The following is a 22,435-nucleotide window of genomic DNA, read 5'->3' on the forward strand; positions in this document are numbered from 1 at the left end:
TATAGACTTCGTCATAAGTACCACTGAGTGGAGGTGAATCAAAATAGAATCTGGACTACCCCTTTAAGGGCTTATGCACACGACGTGCTGTGTTTTGCAGTCCGCGAATTGCGGATACGCAAAAACGGATGCTGCCTGTGTGCGTTCCACAATTTGCGGAATGGGCTGCCTATACATTGAAATGCCTATTCTTGTCCGCAAAACAGACAAGAATAGGATATGTTCAATTTTTTTGGCGGAGCAATGGATGCGGACAGCACACTGAAGTGTGCGTGAGCCCTTAGGCTTAGCCCCTTTACGCATTATCACTTACATTATAATGTGTAAGGGACTGCATGATGCGGGCTGCGGCACTGAGCCATACGTGGCGGGTGTTGGCGTTATAATACAGCAGGCACCCAGACGCAATGACGAGGAACAGCGATGAAGGCAAAACCGGTCATTTAACCCCTCAAATGCTGCAGTCAAAAGCAATCACCACATCTGGCAGCGGACTGCAGCTCCGATCGGTTACCATGACAGCCTGGGGCCTCCTGAAGCGTCACAGGCCTTTAATGCTAATCTGCCTGCTAAGCTGTGCACGAGGCATGGCTCGGCAGAGAGAACAGCAGAATCCCATTCACTATAATAGAGATCTATTATTATTAATGAGACAAGGGTTCAAGACATCCCATGTTCTAGCTCTCTAAGGAGGCTAAATGTTATCAATTAAAAAAAACCATAAAAATATTAAATCGCCCTAAGGAGGCTAAATGTTATTAAGTAAAAAAAAACATAAAAATGTTAAATCGCCCCTTTTCACAATTTTACATCTAAAAAGAAATAATAATTAAAAAAACATAACAGGTATCGCTGCATTCGAAAATGTCTGAACTATTAAAATACAAAAATAATTTTCACGCACAGTGTATGCCGTAATGGAAAAAAATAAATCAAAAACACATCTGTTACCTTTTTTACCTTGTCCCCACCAAAAATTAAATAAAAGTGAACAAAAAGCTGTACGTACCACAAAAAGAGTACTGATGAAAACTAAAATTCGTTCCGCAAAAATACAGCTTTGGGGATGGAAATTTTAAAAAGATTTGGCTGTCAAAAACCTTTGAAAAAAAATCAATAAATTTTCTTTGCATCGGCATTTTCTATATTTTTTTTAAAGTAATAAAACAAAATAAAAACGATACAACTCTGGTATCGCTGTCATCGTATTGAGCCGCAGAAAAAGGAGGTCTCATTATTTTTAGTGCACAGTGAACGCTGTAATATCAAAACAAAAAAAATGTGGGTTTACCCCCACAAATAATTTATTTATTTTTTCGTTCCAATACAAGACATGGTAAATTAAATACTATCATTAAAAAATATAACTTGTCCTGCAAAAACAATCCCTCATATGGCTATGTGAACGGAAAGGGGTTTGGGAAGAATTAAAAAATGATCCATAAAATGTTAAAAAAAACAATCATTACTCACCTCCCATTGATCCCCCGCCACTGCCTTCCACTTCCTTCCCCAGCTCAAAATAACAGAAATGGCAGCAAAAGCTCGCTCAGCCAATCACTGGCTGAGGCAGTTTACCGTTATTGCCAATGATTGGCTGATTTCCTGGAATTTGCGGTGTGTCAAGCTGGGACCAGGAAGAGGAGAACAGGGGGACCAGACCAGAACTTGAACAGCAGCAGCAAGGGAAAGGTGGAGGTGAGAAATTACTCTTTTTTTATTTTTAATACTTTTCTAGCATTTCTACTGGATCAACCTAAAACCCAAGCTTGTGCAAATACTAAACTACTTTATGTCTCAATTGTTGAGTTATGTTGCAGGTTAATCTGTACGAACCATGGCAGGAGCAGAGATGCCGCAATGCTCAATCCTGATGACACCGCTACCGCATAGCCTACAATCACATTGGGGATGGTCACCAGCAGGATGGCAAAAGGGATCATGCACTGCAAAACAAAAAGATCTCAGTACTGAGAATGAACAAGTCTTCACACCCCACTGAGAGGATGTCACAGAAGCATACAATGACCCCTCTGGCACATAGAGGGGGTCTTGAGCTGAGGACTCACCTCTATTATGTCCATACACCCTAATAGGGGGTACAGAAAGGGTTTATCTGGATAAGACATCACCCGCAATGCTAGGGAGGCTTGTCCCCATCACCGCCTGCCATTGGCTGCTCCTCCTGACACCGGATGTTTTCATCCGCGCACGAGGAGAAGCAGCTGCGGCGGAGCGGGGAGCCAGCAAAATCGATTCAGTGTGAGGGGCCTGGGCATATGGGGGCATTTCTTAGTCTCGGATAACCCCTTAAAGGTTGCAGCTGCCAGATCTGTGTGCGCTCAGTATGTGGCTTCTATATCCAGCACATATTTTATTATTATAAGGCCTCTTTCACACGGGCGAGATTTCCACGCAGGTGCAATGAGTGAGGTGAACGCATTGCACCCGCACTGAATCCGGACCCATTCATTTCTATGGGGCTGTGCACACGAGCGGTGATTTTCACGCATCAATTTAGCATTACGTGAAAATCGCAGCATGTTCTATATTGTGCATTTTTTACGCAACGTAGGCCCCTTACGCTGGGTTCAGACCTGAGCGTTCGCGATGGAGCGCTCTGTATGCGCGATTGTACGGGCGTTTGCAATCGTGCATACAGAGACAAGCGAACGCCCATTGTCGCGCGTTCCCGCTGAAGTCTATGTACGGAAAGGCGCGACAAGACGCCCCAAAGAAGCTCATGTACTTCTTGGTGTGTCGGGCGTTTTACAGCGCGATCGTACGCGCTGTAAAACGCTCAGGTGAGAACCATTCCCATAGGGAATCATTGGTTCTTGCCTGTTGAGCATTTTACAGCGCGCTGTAAAACGTTCAGGTGTGAACCCAGCCTTAGAAGTGAATGGGACTGCGTGAAAATCGCAAGCATCCGCAAAAAAGTGCGGATGCGGTGCGATTTTCATGCACAGTTGATAGTAGACGATCGGGATGGGGACCCGATCATTATTATTTCCCCTTATAACATGGTTATAAGGGAAAATAATAGCATTCTGAATACAGAATGCATAGTACAATAGTGCTGGAGGGGTTAAAAATAATAAAAATAATAATTTAACTCACCTTAATCCACTTGTTCGCACAGCCGGCATCTCTTCTGTCTTCTTCTTTGAGGAATAGGATCTTTGATGACGTCACTGCACTCATCACATGGTCTGTCACATGATCCATCACCATGGTAAAGAGATCATGTGATGGACCATGTGATGAGTGCAGTGACGTCATCAAATGTCCTATTCCTCAAAGAAGAAGACAGAAGAGAAGCCGGTCTGCGCGAACAAGTGGATTAAGGTGAGTTAAATTATTATTTTTATTATTTTTAACCCCTCCAGCGCTATTGTACTATGCATTCTGTATTCAGAATGCTATTATTTTCCCTTATAACCATGTTATAAGGGAAAATATTACAATCTACACAGCACCTAACCCAAACCCGAACTTCTGTGAAGATGTCCGGGTTCGGGTCTGGGTACCAAACATGCAGATTTTTTTCACGCGCGTGCAAAACGCATTACAATGTTTTGCACCCGCGTGGAAAAAACACAAACATGGAACGCAATCAGTGTGAAAACTGACTTGTTTTAGTGTCAAAATCGCACCATTTACCCTGAAAGCATCCGGCCCCAATCCGCAACGCCCGTGTGAAAGAGGCCTAACTTATAAAGCGCCACGTCCTGCAGTAACGTCCTTACAGAAATTCCAAATGCTGCTGCTTTCTTGCCAAATCTTTGTAGGAACCACTGCCAGAACGGGATGCTCAAGACCGCGGAAATCTGGAAAAAGTGAAAGAATGTAAATATTCTTACTATCTTTTAGTATCTATGGCTTTTTCTCTCCCTCCATCTATCTATAGATAACTACTTATAATTCATATATATCTATCATCTATCTATATATTATCTATCTCATATCTATCTTTCATATCTGTATCTATATTTCTATTTCATGCCTAGCTATCTAACATTGTACATCAACAATAGGATCTGGCAGGTAAGAACTAAGGGCCCATATATTCGGGTGATATTACATTGGCAGTGATTGGGAATGAATTTCTTACAAACGTCTGTTCCCGATCATTGCCTGCACATTAGCTGCATTTACAACCAGCGATCATTGCGTCTCTATGTACGTGTCCCCCAGCAGACTGCTGTCTGCCAGTCCCTACTGGGAGAACGTCACACTGCAGTGTGGAGATGGGTGGTGACAACTGCTCAGGTGCCGCAATATACTGTTCACAGCGGTTGTCACTTGTCAAGGGTAAAACCCTCAATGCACCAACCATTATGTGGGGCGAATAGTGTATAAAATTACTAATATACTACAGCAACAGAGTCCTCTAGTATTGTCATATGAAGGAGTCAGAAGACAGGAGCTAAAAAGAGTCACAGGGACCATGTAGGACAACTCACCAAGATGGTCAGCACCAAGTTCTGGAAGTGATCCCGTAAGTCTCCTGCAGCGTGCGTGCAAAAAAGGACAAAATTGCTCTGCTGAAGCTGATAGATCGGAGAGAAAATATACATGTGAATGAGGGCCATGTATCAGAGCGCCATCCACCTACCCTCAGACTCACTATCTGCAACTACATGGCGGGAAGAACACAGGCCCACATATACTAATGGGTCTGCGCCAAAAATTTGTCTAAAAAATTGCACGATTTGGTGCTTATTTGGTTGGCAACTACACTTATTTATTTATTTTCCTTAAGAAGGAGTGAGGCTTGATAGGAAAGGGCAGAGCTTAAAGGGGTTATACAACACTAAAAGAGCGGCCCAGACCTGACCGATCCAGGGTGGAGGTGATGCTCACCTCATCCCCACCACTGGATTCGGTCTGTTGGGCTCCCGGGCCAGAAGTTCCTGCTCCCACGGTGTGCTGAGGACAACATCTTCCGACGGGGACACACGTGACTGCTGCAGCCAATCACAGGCTGCAGCAGTGACCTGCTCCCTCTGCATCACATGTGACATCATGCGTGATGCAAGGGGAGCAGGTCACTGCCGCAGCCTGTGATTGGCTGCAGCAGTCACGTGTGTCCCCGTCGGCGGATGTTGTCCTCACGTGGGGGTGGAACTACCAGCCCGGGAGCCCAACAGACTGAATCCAGTGGGGGGGGGATCAGGTGAGCATCACCTCCACCCTGGATTGGGCAGGTCTGGGCCGCTCTTTTAGTGTTTGATAACCCCTTTAACTTGAAAGAGGCAGGGCCTATTTGCCATTTTGCACCACAATGGGGGAGATTTATCAAACTGGTGTAAAACAGAACTGGCTCAGTTGCTCATAGCAACCAATCAGATTCCACCTTTCATTTTCCAAAGGAGCTGTCAAAAATGAAAGGAGGAATCTGATTGGTTGCTATGGGCAACTGAGCCAGTTCTACTTTAGACCAGTTTGATAAATCTCCCCCAATGTGTCTCAAAGTAAGCCAACCAATCCTTGGTATAGAGTCAGACAGAAGTGTCCATCCCTGCACCAGATGTATCATCCACCTTGAGCCCCTGTGATACATCTGGTGCAGGTCTAGACGGCCGGTCTATGCTTACGTGATTTATAGGACTAGTAAATCTGGGCCGGTGCGTCTGGGCACAGCTATGATTAGTGAATGCAGCTTTGATATGTTGTTTATTGAGAGTTTAAACTTTTCCCACCCCATGATGCGCTATAATGTCACAATAAGCAGGTCGTTCCAGTATAATGATGTAATGTAATGATTTATAGTGCTGGTGGGGTGCAGGGGCTGAACTGAAGATAACCCTGATCCTGGTTATTTAACTTCTTAGATGTCACAGTCAGTGCTGACTGTGGTGTCCAAGTGGTAAGACAGAAGGACCATCTATAATATGAGATAGGTTACAGACGCATTTCTACGGTGCAGTGTCCATAAAATCAGATAAGTGTGCCAACTCTTGTCTATGAGCGGAGCAGACATAATATAGGATAAGTGTACGTGTTTCTATGTACATTATATCAGATAGGCTGCAGACTCATTTCTATGAGCAGAGAGCCTATAATATCAGATATGTGTATCAACGCGTTTCTATAAGCATGTACCTAATATAAGAGTGTACCTAATATAGGATCGATCACAGACGCGTTTCTATAGTGGATTGTCCATTATATCATATAGGTTAGAGACATGAGCAGAGTGTCGTTAATATCATATAAGTGTATCAACGCGTTTCTATAACCGTGTACATAATATAGGATAGGTCACAGACGCGTTTCTATAGTGGATTGTCCATTATGTCAGATAGATGTACAGACACGTTTCTGTCAGTGGAGTGGACAGAATTTTTCATACAATATATCTCCATTCAAGCTGAGTTTTTTCAACACCATTAAGCCCCATTTACCTGGACAGCAGCTGAAATAAAGAAGAATGAGGCTATAAGGTAACAGTACGGCCCGTGCCGCATAGATTTTTTGAAACCGCTATAAAATGGCATAAACTTCCCTGTAGACCTGGCATAGGAATCTGGAAAACAGATGGAATTATTAAAAGGTAAAGTATGGAGACAGAGAAGACACAAAGTCCTACAGAAGTGTGACACATAGGTATATATATATAAACCTGCACAACACAAGTAATGAAACATAGCTGCCAGCGCCACACCTGTCCATAGGTTGTGTCTGGTATTGCAGCTCTACGCCATTAAAATGAACAGAGCTGGGCTGCAATACCACACACAACCTGCAGACAGGTGTGGCGCTGTTTTAGGAAGAAATCAGCCTCCTTTTTCTAATATGGTCAAACACCTTTGACTTTTAATTCAACCAATCATTAAATGAAAATTTGAGATGGGGGTCTCACCATTTCTCTCTTTGACTCCTAGAAACATGACAGCCGTGCAGAGCACATATATACAGCCGATTGCGCCAGCAGAGATCATGTAGACATTCCTCTAGGCATAAATGTTATGAAAATTAAATCAAAGCACGTCATGTGATACCATCTATATGATTGCTGTCAATGAACGAGAACATGTGTACAACCTAACTGGTCCTGCTTTCAGCTGAGAAGTGGACACAATGGTACGGAGTCCACACAATGATCTAGGTCAGGGATCAGCAACCTCCGATAGCCCAGCTGTTCAGAAACTACAACTCCCAGAATGCTTAATTCGCTTCTACGAGAGTTAGAAGATCAGCCGAGCATGTGTGCATGCTGGGAGTTGTAGTTTCACAGGTTACTGATCCCTGACCCTGGGGGGTTTTCATATGGAGAGTCTTATAGGCTATGCAATGCCTTTCTTTTGCCTCTAGCGCCACCTGTTGGAAAGCATCTATCCTATACGCCAACATGCAGAAAATGGGTAACTACATATGATAAAAGATATATCAAATACATAATATACGGTACATACAACTAAAAATGAATCCACATAAAACCAATAAAATAGGGACATCTGGTGGACAAACTATGTAATGGCACCCAGATAGACTAAACGGCAAAATGTGTGAGAACGGTGGGTCTGGTGGGTGGTATCCCAGTCATATTTCAGTTTTGAGGTTTTTACCTAACCACCCATTGTGGCTGCGTCTCTTTTATTGCAGATCGCCATCTGGGCGTCCGTTTTAGCTGTGGTATACATTGTAATTTGTGTGTAATTATATTCTGTTCAGTCATTTATCCGAGATGTTTGCCCCATTGTCCTGGTTCTACGTGGACTCATGTTACTTGTATGTATTACATTTATTTGATTTTAAAGGTTGTACATTAAAGATTTGTCTTTTATCGCTTGCAGTTACTTGTTTGTTGTAATACATTTAGGATGTACATACTGTATATATATCCTATGTCCTATAAGTCAATGTCTGATTTCTTAAATTAGGCCTTAAAGGGCTTGTCCAAGTTATTTTTGTTGACGACAGAAGTGGTACGCAGGTGTAATTCCAAGAAGCCGTCCCATTCACTTCAATGGGACGGCTCCTTACTTTACATAGAAGTGAATGGGACGGCTCCTTCCTATACATAGAAGTGAATGAGACGGCTTCTTGGAATTACACCTGCTCACCGCTGCGATAGGTCATCAATAAAAATAACCTGGACAACCCCTTTAAACAAAACTATAGCCAAATCAGACACTCATCTGCAAACAGCTGTTTCAGGGTGAATGCCCCTTATCGGTTCAAAGCACCTGCCTTTCAACAGGTGGCGCTAGAGACACGGCTTTTATTCTTTCTTACATTTTTTTATTTTTTGGGGGGAAAGAGGAATAATTTGCACACCTTTTTCCCAGAGGAGCATTGCATGGAGTATAAGGCTGGTTTCACATGGGCGTTGCGGGAAAATGTGCGGGTGCGTTGCGGGAACACGCGCGATTTTTCCCCGCTAGTGCAAAACATTGTAATGCGTTTTGCACTCGCGTGAGAAAAATTGCGCATGTTTGGTACCCAAATCCGAACTTCTTCACAGAAGTTCGGGCTTGGGATAGGTGTTCTGTAGATTGTATTATTTTCCCTTATAACATGCTGAATACAGAATGCATAGTAAAATAGCGCTTGAGGGGTTAAAAAAATAATAAAAAAATGTAACTCACCTTAATCCACTTGCTCACGCAGCCCGGCATCTCTCCTGTCTCTTTCTTTGCTGATTGCAGTCAAAGGACCTGTGGTGACGTCACTCCGGTCATCACATGATCCATCACATGATCTTTTACCATGGTGATGGATCATGTGATGACCGGAGTGACGTCACCACAGGTCCTTTGACTGCAATCAGCAAAGAAAGAGACAGGAGAGATGCCGGGCTGCGCGAGCAAGTGGATTAAGGTGAGTTAATTTTTTTCAATTTTTTTTTGAACCCCTCCAGCGCTATTGTACTATGCATTCTGTATTCAGAATGCTATTATTTTCCCTTATAACCATGTTATAAGGGAAAATAATAATGATCGGGTCTCCATCCCGATCGTCTCTTAGCAACCGTGCGTGAAAATCGCACCGCATCCGCACTTGCTTGCGGATGCTTGCGATTTTCACGCAGCCCCATTCACTTCTATAGGGCCTGTGTTGCGTGGATTATCGCACCGCAACGCACAATATAGAACATGCTGCGATTTTCACACAACGCATAAGTGATGCGTGAAAATCACCGCTCATGTGCACAGCCCCATAGAAATGAATGGGTCCAGATTTAGTGCGGGTGCAATGCGTTCACATCACGCATTGCACCCGCGCGGAATACTTGCCCGTGTGAAAGGGACCTAAGACTCTTCGGCCTACTAGGTGCTCTCCATGAGGAGAAACAGAACCCTCCAGTCAGCCTAACCCGTTCTCTGCTCTGCAGAAGGGCAATCACCCTAAAACAGCAGTCTGCAGGTGAGTGTCTGGTTTTTAAAGGGTTTTCCAAGACTTGCTTCTGGTGAATGGGCCAAGAAAAAATATATGTCTGCTAAGAACCTCTGATTGCATATTAGATGAAGATAGATCATACACAGTTAGGCCTCATGCACATGGCCGTTCCATGCATTGGAGACCGCAATTTGTGGTCCCTAATGCACAGGCAACATCCAAGCGGATTTCGCAGACAGATCCAGACCCATTCAACTTGAATGGGTCAATGATCCATCCGCACCGCAAAAAAAAATAGAACAAGTTTTATATTTTTGCAGTGCGGAGGCACGGAGAGAAACCCCACGAAAGCGCTCCGTAGTGCTTCCAAGCCTCTGTTCTGCACCGACCTTCCAGATTGTGGACCCATCTGTGATGCAGGGTGCACACGACCAGTGCCCGTGTATTGTGGACACGTTGTTTGCGGGCCGTAATACGGGCCACGGCCGTGTGCATGAGCCCTTAGTTTGAAGAATGCTGCTATGTCTCTGTGACTTTCCGGCCAAGATGGGATAATCCCCTTTAAGAAATTTCACCTCAACGACATCTCTTCTTCACACATGCACTTTTCCAATGTCTCGAGTAATGACAAAAGTTGCAATTTCTTGCACAAATTCGTTTCACATTTGGCTATAGGGTGGTGCCCAGACTGGTTGTGAACATGGTTACGTGGTCGCACATTCAGGGGCCGAGTGAAGCACCTTACAGCAAAAATGTTCTAGAAGAGTCTGTCCAGTTGAGACAACTTCTTTACCATAACTTTGAATGGGATAAAGAAATACACAGAATTGGGCGCCTGCAAACTGTACAACCGCAGAAGAACAAGCAGGCGGCTGTTTCTGCCAACGACGTCCAGGAGACATTGCCCCTTGTGCACAATCATCAGACCTTCTCTCCGTACTTACAGCGTGCAGCTTGTAGTCTGCTGATCCTGGAACTAAGATGGTGCTGTTCACCAGGGAGTAGGTGGCATTCATGGAAATGTTCACTGTCCCATAGTCCACGTGACAGTGATGAGAGGTGTGGGCGCTCGCCACTATCTGCCCTTGTAGAGCGGCTCCAATGAGAGTCCCAAGAACCTCCATGGTCATTCCTAAAGGAGAACATCTGGTGGGGTTAGGAATCCATGGCTGCATGATTTTCTCTACATATGTTCATTATATTACTTGGGTATCTTTCTGGCACTATGTCTGGAGGCAATGAGTAAACATCTACAGCATAAATTGACATGCGGTATGGATTTAAGTCATAGGGCGTATTCAAGCTTCTAGATATTAAAAACCTATCCTCAGAAGAGGTCATGAATATCAGATCAGTGGAGGTTCGATATCTGGCACCTCTACCGATAGCCTGTTTTCAGCAGCCACAGGTACCAGAAACTATACAGAGGACGGAGCTGGCCGTGCTGCATTCACTTGGCGTACTGTTGTCCTTGGTTAGATTTGAACCTAGGAGCCCAGCTCTGTAAGGCACCAGTGCCAACCACTGAGCCACCAGAACAGCCATACCCAGGACCTACGCCGATCAGCTGTTCAAAGAAGCTGCTGCACTCCATGAGCGCTTAGGCCTTTTCCTAGGCCACGTGGCCTTGGTGCACCCCAGTCCTATTCAAGTATTTGGGGCTGAGCTGCAATACCAAGCACAGCCACTATACAATGTACGGCGCTGTGCCTGGTGAGTTGACTAGAGTCAGACCCCCACTTATCAGATATTGATCACCGGTCCTGAGGATAGTTCATCAATATTGTATTCCCTTTAAACCACTTTAGATATTAATGACTTAGTCTCGTGAATGGAAGCTGAGCTGCAGTATGCCTGCATGGCCACTACACAATGTACGGCGCTGTACTTGTTAGGCTGTGAAGAGACCGCCGCACTCACCGGAGCTCCAGCGTGCACAGTGGCCTCTTCAAACAGCTGATAAGGATAACCCCCTTTAAAGAGGATCTGTCATCACGAAAAGCAGTGCAATCTGCAGGCAGCGGGTTATAGAGCAGGAGGAGCAGAGCAGATCGATATATAGTTTTATAGGAGAAGATTCAGTGTAACTTGTATTTTATACATTATTACCTCTGCTTTTTCTCAGCTCATTTGTCCCAGTGGTGACGAACCTATGGCCTCTCTGTGGGCATGCAGCTCTGTGTAGGCCGTGCGTAGGGTTACCACCTGTGCACTAATGAGCACTTCCATTGTGGAGCGCTCATTAGTAAAGCCTTTGCTCCCCTTTTCTACTTGTGTAAAAAAACAAAAAAAAAACAAACATCCATTTGATGGCGCCGCCGGGAACACTCGCTGCTCACTGGATGTGCAGGGCAGGACCCGCGCTCCAGCGTGATGACGTTTTGCAGCACTGACTGGAAGCAGCAGGACCTGCGAAATGTCATCACGCTGGAGCACAGGTCTTGTTATTGCCATTATTAATACTGGGGGCCACTACTGGGGCATTATTAGAACTAGATGCCACTACTGGGGCATTATTAATACTGGGGGCCACTAATAAGGAATTATTAATACTGGGGGTTACTACTGGGGCATTATTAATACTGGTTGCCACTACAGGGGCACTATTAATACTGGGGGCCACTACTAGGGAATTATTAATACTGGGGACCACTACTGGGGCATTATTAATACTGGGGGCCGCTAATTGGGCACTATTAATACTGGGGGCCACTACTAGGGCATTATTAATATTGCGGCATTATTAATACTGCGGGCCATTACTGGGGCATTATTAATACTGGGGGCCACTACTGGGACATTATTAATACTGGGGGGCCAATACTGGGGCATTATTAATACTGCAGCAATATTAATACTGGGCATTATTAATACTGGGGGTCACTACTGGGGGCCACTACTGGGGCATTATTAATACTGCGGCATTATTAATACTGGGGACCACTACTGGGGTATTATTAATACTGCGGGCCACTACTGGGGCATTATTAATACTGGGGGCCGCTAATGGGTCATTATTAATACTGGTGGTCACTAATGGGACATTTTTAATACTAGGGGGCACCAACGGGGGCATTCATGTTGCTGGGGCCTGTGTTAAGCCACGTCCCCACAGTTTAACTTGGTCGGTATTTTCAGTATTCAGGTTAAATTGCCGTGTTGGCACTTTTGGGTTGCAATTTGGGCACCCGGTCCCTAAAAGGTTCGCCATCACTGGTATACACAGATAAGTCACTGACTGTAACATGCCACTTACATGCACAATACCGCTGCAATGGCAGGATCGGCAGGAGACTCACGTGCACATAGATATCAGATCTCCCTTCCGTTCCGGCTGGGACGGGAGCTGCAGCGCTGGAACAGGGATGATCGGACAATCCGGCCCCCAGGCAATGTCTCATCAGTCTCGGGGGCCTACACACTGTTGTATTCCTAGTAGCATCTATAACTAGATATATTACAGAACTGTATACAGGACGCTCAGACACCCTGGTACTCTATATGGCGGTGGTAATAAGAGACTGGCAGGTTGGTGATTTACTGGGAGGTGAATTCTTACAGCTTCTCTAATCTGTAAACTTAGAAACAGACACAGAATCACAGACATCATTTCAGGATATTGCCTGATCCATCACACTTACGGTACGCAGTCGCCGAATCCCTCTCTGTCTGGTCTGTGCTAAGAAACATGGTCAGCGTTGTGTACGGGACGTGATAAATCTATAGGAAAGAAAAACCAAGAGCCGTATATGTGATTTCTGCAGCAGAAGGGAGCTCTATGTAAAGGCATGGGTTCTGCGGTGTCACGTGGTCGCCCACGCATTGCATTACCGCCAGTCCTGCATCATCTCCATGTTTACCTATAGGAAGGGTCCAAGGTGCAACAATCTTGGACAAGAAACGCTGTCGTCACAGGTTACCATAATAAAATGAGGGGGTACTGATTTAATAAATAACTCCAGCACATGAATTACTCTATAGCCACTGGAGATGCCCATGACTGTAAATTACAGCGCCAATTCCTGCTCAGTATCACTGATTCCATGGACCCGACCACTGCTGGATCTTCTCGTCATCCTGGATATCTGCAGTCACCACCAGAGGGCGCTTAGGAGTATTGAGCTCAATGTATAAATAAGATGCCAGGGTTCAGCAACGTTCAGCACTCCAGCTGGGTGACACTATGACTCCCAGCATGTACACTTGCTGGGCTGTTCTCAGAACTCCTATAGAATGAATGGAGCATGCTGGGCATTGTAGTTTCAGCTGGAGTGTTCAATATCCTTGCAGTGCCCCCATGAAAATGGGAGTTGTTTAACCCCTTTAAAAGGCATGTCTGCTATGCATTTCTTATTATATATACACCCTATATAATGTAGTTATACCTGGTGCCTTAGTGCTATAAAGTGCGGCTGCCGCCATACACTGCAGAAATATTATACTATACACCACCTACCATTACCATACAGAGCTGGGGCCTTGTCTCTCATGAGAAGAAAGGATCAGGCATGTTGAAATTTAAAATGACTGATCCTTCTTTGCCTTGAATTTGCTGTCATAGGAGAGTCAGGACATCCCTATATGTATTAGGTGGTCGGCTGGTCCCACCAAATCGATGAGTTGGCCAACTTTCTGTGTGTGGGCAGCTTAACGACGTTGTGTGGCCCAGGAGCTAACAACCCTTACTGTCCTAACCCCATCACAGAACTCAGCAGTCACATCTGCTTAGACTGTGTCACGGCTGTGATCCATCTTTCAAGTAAGGGCTCATGCACACAAACGTATTTTTTGTCCGTGTAAGATCCGCATTTTTTGCATGTCGGATGCAGACCCTTTTACTTCAAAGGGGCCGCAAAAGATGCAGACAGTGCTCTGTGTGCTGCCCGCATACGTATGTTCACTACGCGGCCCCGCATTATGGACATAAATATAACTATTCTTTTATGGGCCGGACGTTTTGTTCCGCAAAATTTGGAACGCACAGGCCTGGTATCAGTGTTTTGCGGATCTGCAACACTGATGTGGCGGCAACACAGTCATGTGAAAGTAGCCTTAGGGTTCATGCACACGGCTGTTGCCCGGCCATGCCCGTATTGCAGCCCACAAACAGCGGGTCCACAATATGCAGGCACTGGCCATGTGCATCCGGCATCACGGATGATTCATTTGAATGGGTCCGCAATCCGGAATGTGCGGTGCGGAACGGAGGCACGGAACCCCACAGAAGCCCGTGGGGTTTCTCTCCGTACCACAAAAATCCGGATCACGGACCTATTCAAAATGAATGGGTCTGGATTGATCTACGGAATCCGCACGGATGTTGTCCGTGTATTTGGGACAGCAAATTGCGGTCCCCAATGTACGGAACGGCCGAGCAACAGAGGGACCAACACGTCAACTCAGGGCAAATCACCACTAGATGGCACCAAAGCACAGTGCAAAGTCAGCCTTCAGCCATTCACTTGCATTGCCCGGGTTCAAACCACCTTTTAGTTTTCCGTTCTGATCTGTCGGAACAACAGAAAAATAAAGAAAAAAAACGGATCCTGTATTTTAAGCATCTGTTATGCACATTTGGCATCTGTTTTAGCCATCTCCGTCTGATATACGGTATTTTAGACCAAAAAAAGTCCTGCTTGCCTAATGGATCTCAGCCTAAAACGGATGCCAAATGTTTTTTTCTATTTTTCTGATGAATTAATGATGTGAACCCGGCCTAATGGACAAGGTTCAGGTTTGGCTTATATCCTTAGTCAAGTTGCGGCACCCATTAATGAGTCATACACCGACTTATGGGGTAGCTACCCCCAATAGGTGGCACTAGAGAGGCAGTTTCCCTTCTACTTTGCAGTTTTTACATACTAAGGGCTCATGCACACAGCCGTAGTTTCGGTCTGGATCCGATCAGCATTTTTTGCAGATTGGATGCGGACCCATTCATTTCAAAAGGGCCGCAAAAGATGCAGACAGCACACCCGTGTGTCCGTTCTACGTCTCCACAAAAAAAAAAAAAAATAGAACATATTCTATTCTTTTCCTTTCTGCGGATGAGAAAATGTCACGGTGTATAAAGGGCCGACTTTAAGGTGCATTTGCAATATACGTATGGCGTATTCACCGGGTGAGCTCCTGGTGCATGTGTCCAACATAACCATATACTCCCCAGAGTTCCTTTACGCCTCTGCTGGACCAACAAACTATCACTGTAATCAATCATTACTGCTAGTACTGATTCACTAATGTCAGTGATCGGCCTACCCAACCAGTCACCCACCTACCTACCACCTGGTGGTGTCACACACAATATATGGAGGTTATATGGCTGGCACTGTTTTTGGTGCCCTGAGTCAGGCACTGGCATGACCACACTGTGACTAGCACTGCTATTGTGGACGTGTGATTGGCACAGTTATGGTGGCCCTATGGCAATGTTGTGTGGCCCCTGTGACTGTCACTGTTAAAAGGCACTGTGGCTCGCAATGTTATGGAGGCACTACAGCTGCACTATTATGAGGGTCTTTGGTGCTCACTGTGGGTGGCATCGTATGGTATCACCAAAGCAGGTACTGTTTTGTGGGCATCATGGCTGGCACTTCCAGCTTAACTATGAATGTATTTATCCAAAAATTGCATGTTTTTAAAGTTCTGGCTTTAAATTGCACATCGGTCTGAAGCTCAGTGTATCAGCGGGTGGCGTTATGTGAGATGACAGGTAAGGTGTTATACTGTATGATACCCACCGTGCTCAGTGCTTGGAAGGAGCAGTAGAACAGCAAATACCACAGGACTCTTCCGGTGACAAAGGGAGGAACAAACCACAAGAAGAAATAAGAGAGTACGAGAAACGGGGTGCACCCCAAAATCCTGAAACACAGAGAGAGAACGGATGATGTGACCACCTCCAATTCTGCTACCTATGGCCACATATTCACACATCACTCATCAGATGCCATCTAAAGCCATTCTTAACTGTGGTGGATTCAGAGATACTGCTCGAGAGTCCCATCCTGAGAACATACAGTGGGGGAAATAATTATTTGACCCCTCACTGATTTTGTAAGTTTGTCCAATGACAAAGAAATGAAAAGTCTCAGAACAGTATCATTTCAATGGTAGGTTTATTGTAACAGTGGCAGATAGCACATCAAAAGGAAAATCGAAAAAATAACTTTAAATAAAAGATAGCAACTGATTTGCATTTCATTGAGTGAAATAAGTATTTGAACCCTCTAACAAAAAAAGACTTAATACTTGGTGGAAAAACCCTTGTTTGCAAGCACAGAGGTCAAACGTTTCTTGTAATTGATGACCAAGTTTGCGCACATTTTAGGAGGAATGTTGGTCCACTCCTCTTTGCAGATCATCTCTAAATCCCTAAGGTTTCGAGGCTGTCTCTGTGCAACTCTGAGCTTGAGCTCCCTCCATAGGTTTTCGATTGGATTAAGGTCCGGAGACTGACTAGGCCACTCCATGACCTTAATGTGCTTCTTCTTGAGCCACTCCTTTGTTGCCTTTGCTGTATGTTTTGGGTCACTGTCGTGCTGGAACACCCATCCACGACCCATTTTCAGTTTCCTGGCAGAGGGAAGGAGGTTGTCGCTCAGGATTTCACGATACATGGCTCCGTCCATTTTCCCGTTTATGCGAATAAGTTGTCCTGTGCCCTTAGCAGAAAAACACCCCCAAAGCAAAATGTTTCCACCCCCATGCTTGACGGTGGGGACGGTGTTTTGGGGGTCATAGGCAGCATTTTTCTTCCTCCAAACACAGCGAGTTGAGTTAATGCCAAAGAGCTCTATTTTGGTCTCATCAGACCACAGCACCTTCTCCCAGTCACTCTCTGAATCATTCAGGTGTTCATTGGCAAACTTCAGACGGGCCTGCACATGTGCCTTCCTGAGCAGGGGGACCTTGCGAGCCCTGCAGGATTTTAATCCATTGCGGTGTAATGTGTTTCCAATGGTTTTCTTGGTGACTGTGGTCCCTGCTAATTTGAGGTCATTAACTAACTCCTCCCGTGTAGTTCTAGGATGCTTTTTCACCTTTCTCAGAACCATTGACACCCCACGAGGTGAGATCTTGCGTGGAGCCCCAGAGCGAGGTCGATTGATGGTCATTTTGTGCTCCTTCCATTTTCGAACAATCGCACCAACAGTTGTCACCTTCTCTCCCAGCTTCTTGCTAATGGTTTTGTAGCCCATTCCAGCCTTGTGCAGGTCTACAATTTTGTCTCTGACATCCTTGGACAGCTCTTTGGTCTTTCCCATGTTGGAGAGTTTGGAGTCTGCTTGATTGATTGATTCTGTGGACAGGTGTCTTTTATACAGGTGACTAGTTAAGACAGGTGTCCTTAATGAGGGTGACTAATTGAGTAGAAGTGTCTAACCACTCTGTGGGAGCCAGAACTCTTAATGGTTGGTAGGGGTTCAAATACTTATTTCACTCAATGAAATGCAAATCAGTTGCTATCTTTTATTTAAAGTTATTTTTTCGATTTTCCTTTTGATGTGCTATCTGCCACTGTTACAATAAACCTACCATTGAAATGATACTGTTCTGAGACTTTTCATTTCTTTGTCATTGGACAAACTTACAAAATCAGTGAGGGGTCAAATAATTATTTCCCCACTGTATACGGCTATTTCCATGTATAGCATCCACCCTCGGGGGATCCCCAAACACTGTTAGCATTCTGGCTGTGTTTGGGGATAACCCTGTATAAATGTTATTCCGTCACTGTTTCAAAAAATTGCTGCTACTAAATCTTGAACCCAGAACCTTCTGTATGGGAGACTAACAGCTACAGAGCCCACTGTTATCAATAGGATGATTTTCTCTAAGCAAAAGCCTTCACTACTATTCATGTAAAATGTACGGGCATCTTGAGGTCCATCTCTATATATCAGTACATTGTATACGATAACAGTAAAAGTATAATTTATTTAGTAATTACAAAAATGTAATGGAGCAAAGTAGTGAAGAAAAGACAGCAGCACTGGTAAGCCTCATTCACACGTCCGTGCTCAAATCCGTGAGCAGGTAGTCAGTGAAGCTGTCCGCGAAGAATCTGTGTTGGGTCCGTTTTTTGCTGTCTGTGTGCCATCCGTGTTTCACTGACACTGAACAGCTGAAAAATAATTTGAATGATCCGTCAAACACGGATGCAATACGGATGGCATCCGCGGTTTTCACGGACCCATAGACTATAATGGATGTGATGCATCCGTGCTAAAAACACGGACCCACGGACCGTGCTAAAACACCGATGTCTGAATACACACATTAAAATGAATAGGGATGTGTGCTGTCCGTGGAGAACACGGACAGCACAAGTCCGTGAAACACTGACGTGTGAATGAGGCTTTAGGGTCCATTCACACATCTGTAGTGTATTGCGGATCCGCAATACACCCGGCCGACACCCCAATAGAACTGCCTATTCTTGTCCACAATTGCGGACAAGAATAGAATATGCTCTATTTTTTGGGGGAAGATCGGGGGGGCGCTCTGGAAATGCAGATGTGCGGACAGCACACTATGTGCTGTCTGCATCCACTCCTGCCCCATGGAGAATGAATGGGTCCGCACCCGTTCCGCAATTTGCAGAACGGATGCGAACCCATTCTACAGACGTGTGGATGGACCCTTAGTTTGTAAAGTGGGTGCAATTCCTCCCAGAATGTCAGCTTTAGGTCCAGGTTTCAAAAAGACAAAAAAGAGGCAGCACTCCAGGCATTCCCAAGACTGTATTGGGCAGGTGCCAGTCCGATGCCCAACACTGGTGTACTGGAGGATTGCCCTCTCACTGCCTACATGAGCCAGGCAATATCCTCCAGACAGCGCATGCAATAAGTGGTTTGTGATGACAAAAGCCCCGCAGGAGTAAAAATCAATAAAATTACAAAGGCAAAAGTATTAGGCAACAGAAAAAAAGAGGTCATCTGCAGCTGTAGTCCCACATGAGCCGCCATGTTACTGGTTGGTGTCATTAATCCGAGGGGGGGGGCACCAATTAGTGTCCTGTACCCCCAAATCATTCACAAAGGGGTTTAAAGGCATCACCTAACCAGCCTAAATTGTATAGACTGTATACACCATGCTTAAGGAAGAAAGCCTCCTTACGCGGGGAGCCATTACATATCCTAATAGAAGGCTGAAAGGCCTATGTGTAGCCCAATTTTAAAGGGGTTGTCCACTTTCTGGTTACTGTTGACCAATGTGTTTGTGAGATGATTATATGACACTTAGGCCTCATGCACACGACCGTTGTGTGCATCCGGGGCCGTTGTTCCGTTTTTTTCCGCGGACCCATTGACTTTCAATAGGTCCGTGGAAAAATCGGATTGTCATCCGCGTCCGTGATCCGTGTCCGTTTTTTCCTATCATTTCAAAGGCAAACTTGACTTAGATTTTTTTTTCATTTTTCATGTCCGTGGATCCTCCAAAAATCAAGGAAGACCCACGGAAGAAAAAACGGACACGGATCACGGAACAACGGAAACTGTTTTTGCGGACCGCAAAAAAAACGTCCGTGTGCATAAGGCCTTTTATGGCCTTTGTTGAAATTCTGCATCATTTTCTATATTTTTATAAGGTATGTCTCCATGTTTGCCAAGACTTTGGTGCTGTCCATACAGAGGTCCTGTCCATTAAGTTGCTACTGATGGAGGGTCATGTGACCAGGCAAATCACCTCCATTCAAATACACTGTATCTGCCATCTGCCCTTGTTCTGTTGGGAGTTTAGAGCAGTGTGTTTGAATGGAGGAGACATCACATGACCTTCCACCAGTGGCCATTTTATGGACAGGACCTCCATGAGGACAGCAAAAAATGGTGCAGGATTTCAACAATGGCCATATTAGTAAGTGCCATATAATGATATCACAAGCACATTGCTCAACGGTAGCCAATAAATCAGTGCCTGGAGTGGCAATAGGTCACCGATTCAGAATAGTCGAAGAGGAGCATCATCATGTTTCAGAGAAGGCAATCCACACAACTTCAAGATGGAAGTATACTGAAAACATTCCTAGCAGGCGAGATATCGTTAATTAAGGTGGGCTGCTGAGTCCTTAAACATCATCATTGTGGGATGAACAATCGTATTACCGATCATTCATTCTTGTACTAGCGATAACTGTTGCATGTAAATTGAACTTAATGGGTGCCGACTGACATCATCATTAGGCTACATGCACACGAACGTTGTTTCTTTCCGTGTCCGTTCCGTTTTTGTTTTTTTTTTGCAGATAGGATGCGGACCCATGCATTTCAATGGGTCCGCAGAAAATGCGGATGGCAGACCGTTTGCTGTCTGCATCAGTATGTCCGTTCCGTAGCCCTGCCCAAAAAATAGAACATGTCCTATTCTTGTTCGTTTTAGGCATTGTTACAATGGATCCGGAAAAAAACAAAAACAAACGATGGCATACGGATGTCATATGTTTTTTTGGCGGATCCGCAATTTGCAGACCGCAAAACACATACGGTCGTGGGCATGTAGCCTTAGTCTGTAACATCTTGCAGGCGGCCCTGTAATGTGATAGATGATTAAAAACCTGCTCCGTATCAATCATCACTTTCTACTTGATCGCTGTGGAGCGATTTTCCAAATGAGGAGCTGTTTAAAAAAAAAAAACTAAATACAAAGAGACAATGCCGGTCACCAGCTCTGTGTGACAATGACAGAGGTTCTCTGGCCCTCTGCGGGATAATGGGCTGCGGGGAATTCACCTCGGCTGATTGTGCAGTGAAAATGAAAACAGGATGTTCTAGCAGTGTCTGCCCGCGTTCAGCCGGTGCCACGTCTGCTGCATAGACTCTTGTCCTGGGCACGCGCAATAATGCCGTCACCTATACTGGCTAGTACTAATGGCCCTAACACCCAATCTCTCCAGTTTTCATATACCTCATTAAGGAATTCTGAGTTGCAAAATGCATCTCTCACCCCCGGAGGACCTGTCCTGCATTATAGAGAAAACTCACTGATTTCAGTGGTCACTGTGTAATGCTTAATTTGCCCTGTGGTGGCGCTGTAGGGAAACTGAATACTCCCTGCCAGGTTTCCGCTCAGCTGATTAGTGTCCCATTGTGACATAGCCAAATTATCCAAGATCAGTCAACAGGAGGGTCTGCTGCCTAGTCTTGCTGTAGGGATCAGGCAATATGTATCTATGGTTTTGTCCAGTTTTATACTAAAATCACTGGAAGGGGTTTTTATGGTCTGCTGTAGGGATGCTCAACCTGCGGCACTCCAGCTGTTGTAAAACTACAACTCCCATCATGCCCTGCTGTAGTATGATAGCTGTATGCTGTCTCGGCAGCTGGGAGTTGAACTTTTGCAACAGCTGGAGGGCCGCAGGTTGGGCATCCCTGGTCTACTATAATCCCTCTAAAAAGGTCCTAATTACTCCACCCAATCCAGGGTTCCACGAATCAGAGCAATCCCAAAACAATGAGTTCCTCCCAAAATCACCATTATGTTTCAACTTATATTATTAATGGGGTTGATGGGTTGTTTTTGAAGAAACAGCACCGATTGTGTCTACAGGCTGTGTCTGCATTTGAATTTACCTGCAATACCACTTACATACCACGGACAAGAGTGGCGCCTTTTCTAACCTAATAAAAACTGAAATCTCCCGGGGCCAGGAACTTCCCGCTCTATTGTCACACAGGTGGATGTGGGGATACACACAGCACCCACAATGTGGAGTCTAGGTCACGGTCACACTACACTGTGGGTGCTGTATTCCGGGGTCCATAAGGGAATTAACTTTAATGTGACAGGACCCCAGTGCTAACAGTCCCAAATTTGCTGGGACAAACCCACAGAGAGGGCCTTATGCAAACACCACACAAAAGTGACTGTTTTGGGGTGTTCCCAGTAATTTTGAGTCCAGGACTTAAAGGGGTTTTTCAAAATATAGTTATAGATCTTAAGCTATCTTGAGGATATGGCCTCATGCACACGGTCGTGCTTTGCGGTCCGCAAACCGAGGATCCGCAAAAAACGGAAGCCGCCCGTGTTGCCTTCCGCAATTTGCGGAACGGGCGCCGGCAATATAAATGCCTATTCTTGTCCG

At 45.1% G+C, this 22,435-nt stretch overlaps 1 protein-coding gene across 1 annotated transcript in view; it reads right to left on the bottom strand.

Annotated features, from left to right (window-relative positions):
• The window catches only part of MFSD2B (major facilitator superfamily domain containing 2B), a 56,200-nt gene that overhangs the window by 6,572 nt on the left and 27,193 nt on the right, over positions 1-22,435 (bottom strand). Inside the window, exons 4-11 of the mRNA XM_044291963.1 lie at positions 16,089-16,212; positions 12,990-13,068; positions 10,293-10,480; positions 6,869-6,959; positions 6,411-6,532; positions 4,467-4,553; positions 3,750-3,830; positions 1,837-1,946 (exon numbers count right to left, since the gene is read on the bottom strand). Of these exons, the coding sequence (XP_044147898.1) occupies positions 1,837-1,946; positions 3,750-3,830; positions 4,467-4,553; positions 6,411-6,532; positions 6,869-6,959; positions 10,293-10,480; positions 12,990-13,068; positions 16,089-16,212 (882 nt within the window). The remainder of the gene's footprint in view (positions 1-1,836; positions 1,947-3,749; positions 3,831-4,466; positions 4,554-6,410; positions 6,533-6,868; positions 6,960-10,292; positions 10,481-12,989; positions 13,069-16,088; positions 16,213-22,435) is intronic.

This window comes from Bufo gargarizans, chromosome 4 (genome assembly GCF_014858855.1).
Source record: "Bufo gargarizans isolate SCDJY-AF-19 chromosome 4, ASM1485885v1, whole genome shotgun sequence".
In the NCBI taxonomy this organism is placed as follows: domain Eukaryota; kingdom Metazoa; phylum Chordata; class Amphibia; order Anura; family Bufonidae; genus Bufo; species Bufo gargarizans.